General features: G+C 41.0%; 1 protein-coding gene across 1 annotated transcript in view; it reads right to left on the bottom strand.

Annotated features, from left to right (window-relative positions):
• Positions 1–5,045, bottom strand: part of LOC134384409 (procollagen galactosyltransferase 2-like) — a 76,530-nt gene extending 71,485 nt beyond the window's left edge. Inside the window, exons 1-3 of the mRNA XM_063105929.1 lie at positions 4,918–5,045; positions 2,380–2,461; positions 1,940–2,075 (exon numbers count right to left, since the gene is read on the bottom strand). Of these exons, the coding sequence (XP_062961999.1) occupies positions 1,940–2,075; positions 2,380–2,461; positions 4,918–5,043 (344 nt within the window). The 5' untranslated portion in view covers positions 5,044–5,045. The remainder of the gene's footprint in view (positions 1–1,939; positions 2,076–2,379; positions 2,462–4,917) is intronic.
• Between the last annotated feature and the right edge of the window lie 955 nt (positions 5,046–6,000).

The raw sequence follows: 6,000 nt of genomic DNA on the forward strand, positions 1-6,000 counted from the left end.
GAACATACATTGGGGAAAGGACAGCCTCTTCAGTAAATGGTTCTGGGAAAAGTGGATATCCATGTGCAGTAGAATGAAACTAGACCCATGCCTCTTACCATCTATCAAAATCAACTCAAAATGGATTAAAGACTTAAGTATAAGACCTGAAACTATAAAACTCCTAGAAGAAAACATTTCAGGATGTAGGACTGGGCAAAGACTTTATGAATATGACCCCCAAAGCACAAGCAATGAAAGAAAAAACAAACATATGGGATTATATCAAACTAAAAAGCTTCTTCACAGCAAAGGACGCAATCAACAGAGTAAAAACATAACCTACAGAATGGGAGAAAATATCTGCAAACTATACATCCAATAGGGAATTAATATACAGAATATACAAGGAACTCCAACAACTTCACAGTCAAAAAACCCCCAAATAATCCAATTAAAAAATAGGCAAAGCAGTTGAATAGATATTTTTCAAAGGCAGAATAGAAATTTTTCAAAGGAAGATACATGAAAAAATGCTCAACATCACTAAGCATTAGGGAAATGCAAATTAAAAACACACTGAGATAATAACTGCATTTAGATAACCACATTGAGTCACCCCAGGTAGACTGACTATTATCAAAAAGACTGACAATAATGAATACTGGCAAAGATGTGGAGAAAAGGGAACTGTTCTACATTGTTGGTGAGACTGTAAATTAGAACAGTCATTATGGAAAACAGTACAGAGGGTTCTCAAACAACAACAGATAGATCTACCACACAATCCATCAATCCCACTTCTGAATATATACACAAAGGAATGGAAATCATCACATTGAAGGGATATCTGCACTCCTATGTTCATCCCAGCTCTATATACAACAGCCAAGATATGGAATCAGCCTAAATGTGCATCGATGGACAATTGGATAAGGAAAATGTAGTATACATACACAATGGAATACTACTCAGCCATAAAAAAGAATGAAAATCTGCTATTCTCAGCAACACTGATGAGCCTGGAGAAAATTGTTAAGTGAGATAAGCCAGGCAAAGAAAGAGAAATACCACATGTCCTCACTCATAAGTAGGTAGGTAGGTAGGTAGGTAGGTAGGTAGGTAGGTAGGTAGGTAGGTAGGTAGGTGGGTAGGTGGGTGGGTAGGTAGGTGGGTGGGTAGGTGGGTGGGTAGGTGGGTGGGTAGGTGGGTGGGTGGGTGGGTGGGAGGGAGGGAGGGAGGGAGGGAGGGAGGGAGGAAGAAGGAAGAAGGACAGAAAAAAACAATAAAATGTCAAATTTTTAGTAGAGAACAGACCTATAGTTACTAGAGGTGAAAAAGGGGGAGAGGGATGGGTGTTAGCAAGTAATTGGGTAAGGGACACAAAGAATTATTACTACTTGTAATGATGAACATACTAATAATATTGATTTGATCATCATATACTGTCTACAAATACTGATAAGTCAACTTTGTACCCCATAAATATGTATAATCAGTTATGTTTCAATTCAAAAAATAATCATTTAAATCTTAAAAATATATTAAAGAACAAAAAATTTTTAAAAGTCCCACAGCTGCATGAAGCTTTCTTTGACTTCAATTTGCATGTTAATCATGCTCTTCACCAATTCCTATAGCAGGTATGATTGGTATCACATTGTATACCTTACAATATATGTTGTTTCAAATGTGATGGCTTGCCTCCTTACCAAGAATATAAATATTTTCTGTTTCCTTAAGGATAGAATTTCTACCATTTATTCTTTCTCTAAGTGTTAAATAAATACTTGTTGAACTCTCATACTTAATTCCTCAAATGACCAAGAGTAAAGCTATGATCCCTGTACCCCAAATTCCTTTAAAAATGTTATATTACTACCTTTAATTTAATGATTCCTAGTGCTTTACTCAGAAAAGGAACTAATCTGTTAAACAAAGACCAAAATCACCAGTTCACCTGTTATGGCTGAGGGAAGCAGTGATGGGTACAGGCACCACAGTCTGGAACCCTTCCCCTTCTAGCTCTGTACCAACAAGGCAGATGAGCTGGAGTTCTGGTAATCCCACACAGCTTACTTCATGCCAACTTTTACCTGAAAGAGCATCATTGAATGGACAATAATGTTCATCAAAAGCAAAAGATAAAAATACCAAACTTCTACCTAATACTCAGTTGAGCAAACACCACTTATAATGCCACCGCCTCTCTTTACTTTTCTAGTATTTTCTGTTACAAAGTAATTCCCAATATAAATGAAGAAATTACAAAATTGACAAAATTAATAGCAAATGCATAAATAATTGCTTAATATAATGCCAACGATGCTATACCCCAACTCAATCCCCCAAACTCATACCACAGCCCCAATAACAAAACAATATAAACAAATGACTTACTCTCCATGAGGTCCAGGTAAACCAAGAATGCTATGCAGACTTCGGTGTCATCTCCTATATCTAATTCCATCATTTCTAAGTACTGAAAATCAAAATGCAATTGTCAAATAGAGAAGGAAGAATCTTTTAATCATTTCTTTCAATCAACAAGTATACATTAAATATCTCTTCTAGGTAATAGCGGTAGTTAAAAAGCAATATAAGATCTGACCTCTACCTCTAAAGAATTTGCAATTGTTAGGATAAACACATGCATACTTACAATTATTAGGCAAATAACAATAGATGACATTAAGTGATTAAAAACCATGTGAGTGGAATAAAAACACAGAACCCAACAGGTCAGAGGAGCTTTACTCAGGGAGATTGGTTGCTGAATGCTTCATGGCAGAAGTGGGATGCAAATTGAGCCCTGAAGGACATGATTTGAGTAAATGGAGAAGTAGAATAATAGTGTGGGTAATCACACAAAGGTGGGAATAAACCACACATATTTAAGGGCCTATAAAGAAACCTATCTGCCAGGAATAGAGACATTTTTTAATAGGATTTTCATTGGGACATGTTGGTGGGGAGCTTCTATTTCCCTGGTCTCTTATTTGCATGGAAGAGAAAGTCTGCTAGAATACCATCCCTAGCCTCTCTCCTCACCCCTTTTCACTCAAGAGTAGGGAGTTATTTAATTGCTGGATTTTAAAGAAGGAACTAAGCAAGGTGCTCCTTCTTTCAGACTTGCTGGTCAGCATAAGGGAACATTTTTCAGCAGCTTACTCCTGCAGGGAAAGCCTGAGACTGTCTAGCTACATCAGTGACTAGGTGGATAAGCAAGGCTAATGCAGAGATGAGGTTTTGGCAGACTTGCGTGGGGGCAGATCTGAAGTCACATTCCCCCATGCGTTTCACCGTAAGTGTACAGGTGCAGGAGAATAGGGGTGTTATTAGTTGTCTACCTGAAGTCTCAAATGTGTTTGAAAATGACACAAAACGTAATTTCAGGCCAGATTATAAGGTCTTGGTGGCCAAACTAAAAGTCTGAGTTTTGTCCATAAGGAAACACTGAGGATTTCTAAGCAGTAGAATAACATAAGTGCTGTGTGAGAATGACAAATCTGATACCATTTTACTGGATGAAACTAAGTAATTTCCAAATTGAGTAACAAAAAAATTGGACTGGAAAAACACTCACTCACTATTATTTCTTTTCTGGTTTTTAAAAATCAATTCAGGAAGAATAATCAAAAGGGAAGATTTGGTGGTCATGATCTACACAGCCATTAACTTCAAAGAGAAAAAAAAATCTACAAGCATGAAAACTGAATAGCAACACCAAATCTCGATGAGGCTTTAAAAATGTGTTATTGGTGTTTCATTTATTAAATACTTACATAGTGCTTTCTATATGTCAAAAATATTAACTGATTTAATCCTGTAATAACCCTACAAGGCAAACACTATTATTATCCCTGTTATTCAGGTGAGGAAACTAGGTGTAATGAGATGGAGCCACTTAGCCCAAATCACAAAGCTGGTAAGTGACAGAACCAGGATTCAAACTCAGTGAGTCTGACTTTGAGTTCATGCTCCTAACCACTATGCTACCCTGCCATGTTGTTTTCTTTTTATGGTACTAAATAATACTTCCATGCTATTGTTTCTTTTTCTCACTTGTTGGGGGAAGATGAAGGGGACAGAGCAGGAGGATAAAATCAAGTGAGAAGACGAAGAAGGCTTAATTCTTTTCAGACTTATATCTATAAAATTTTACCTTTCTTGACTGTTTTCAGATCATTATGAATTGTTGTTCTCAAATAGAAGAGTGCAATTCTACTAAAGTACCAGACCAGTCCCAGAGATTCTTACAAAATCCACATCTCTGCTCACTGTCCATTCACTGTTTGGGACATTACTGGTACAAGGCAGCAATTTCCCAAGCAGAAGCAAGCAAGGGACTAATCATCTTTACCTCCCTTGATGTGAATACAGAAAAATATACTCACAATGTGAGTAGCTCTGCTTTAGGCAAGAACCTATTCAAACTTTCCAAGAAATCAGATAAATTAGGAATCTGCACCTGTGCAAAATCATGATGCACACTCTGGGTCCAAGGCTAAGGTAAACGTGACTGTACCTAAACCTCTACCATGACGGACGCCTAGTTCATTATGGCCCACAAACTGTCTTGTATGGTTAATGTGAGAATTAAAGAAATTCACCCCCCCCAAACGACCTCTACCTAAACAACAAAACTCAGGTATTGGTGGAGTGCTCATTGGCGGTCTCCAGCTTGAGGAGACTTTAATGTTTTGCCTTCAGTTTAAGGATGGCTTTGGTGAGGGGCTGGGGAAGGTGTCAGAGCGATCGTTCAACACGTCTAAACAAACAGAAACGATACTGCCTGAGGCTGGCAGTAGTGCACAGCGGCCCCCGCCACCCACCGCACCCTCGGCTGTCCGGCCGGTCGGAAGGGGAGCGCGGCCTGGGAGCTCCGCCTGCGGCCGGGGGCTGGACCGGCGCCCGGCTCCTCTTGCGCCTCCTCACCTTAGGGTGGGTGCCCATCCAGGCGTCCTCAGGGGCCCACGAGGGAGCTCCGCCGCCGCTGCGAACGCCGACCGGGCCCAGACTGCTGCAGCCGGCGGTCGGCTCGGCATCGCCGCGCTCCTCCATGCCGGCCCGCAGGGCGCACGCGTGGTGCACCACGACTTGCGCCCGGCCGGAAGCAGGGGCGCCCATGTCTGGGTTCCGCTTCCCTGCCCTCTGCAGCGTCTGCGCTGGAGGGCTCAGGTACTGGGAGGAAAGTGAAATCAGCCCCTCCCTCTGACAGTGGTAGCTAGAACCTGTGCAAAAGCAGGTTTTAGGGGCCAAGCCCGTGGAGCACTCGGGAGAGTGCAGCGCTGGGAGCGCGGCGATGCTCCTGCTGCGGGTTCGGATCCCATATAGGAGTGGCCGGTGCACTCACTGGCTGAGTGCCGGTCACGAAAAAGACAAAAAAAAAAAAAAAAAAAAAATTCTTAAATAGTAGAAAATGCAGAAACAGATCCAGCCAATGCTTTTAGATGCAAACTGTAAAAAGATTAGATCATGCCTAATATTAGCAAAGTTTAATAAGAGATATAATAAAAAAAAATAAAAAAATAAAAAAAAAAGGTTCTAGTTTTACTCTGCGTTTATTATTAAAAGCTGGGCGGATTCGAGCGCGAGGAAGGTTCAAGCGAGCCCCGAGCCCAAAGCCCTTAACCCTCCTTAAGTCAGTGCTGCCTGCAGCTTTCTTGAAAAGTAGGGGTTAAGTCCTCTTTGCCTTTAGCATTGGGTCCCGGTCTCCTATTCCTGGGAATTTAAACCCTATCCAATGCCCTGTTGTAGTTTAACATCGAACCATATTTTTAGGGTGGACCTACCTTTGCGGATTAGAGGAAACATGAGTCGTTGAATGAGTGGTCAGAAAGGGAGGATAGAAACCAGCATAAGTGTGTGACCTGGAAGCCAAGGAAAGGCAGAGTAGGACATAGCATTTCTGGTTTTACTCTATGTAAAACAGGGAAACATTAGAGGCTCCTGTTATGTTTTCATAGGGTCACTCTGACTGACTGAGGTGTTGACAGTAGGTGGTAGGGGACAGGGACT

This window comes from Cynocephalus volans, chromosome 8 (genome assembly GCF_027409185.1).
Source record: "Cynocephalus volans isolate mCynVol1 chromosome 8, mCynVol1.pri, whole genome shotgun sequence".
Classification (NCBI taxonomy): domain Eukaryota; kingdom Metazoa; phylum Chordata; class Mammalia; order Dermoptera; family Cynocephalidae; genus Cynocephalus; species Cynocephalus volans.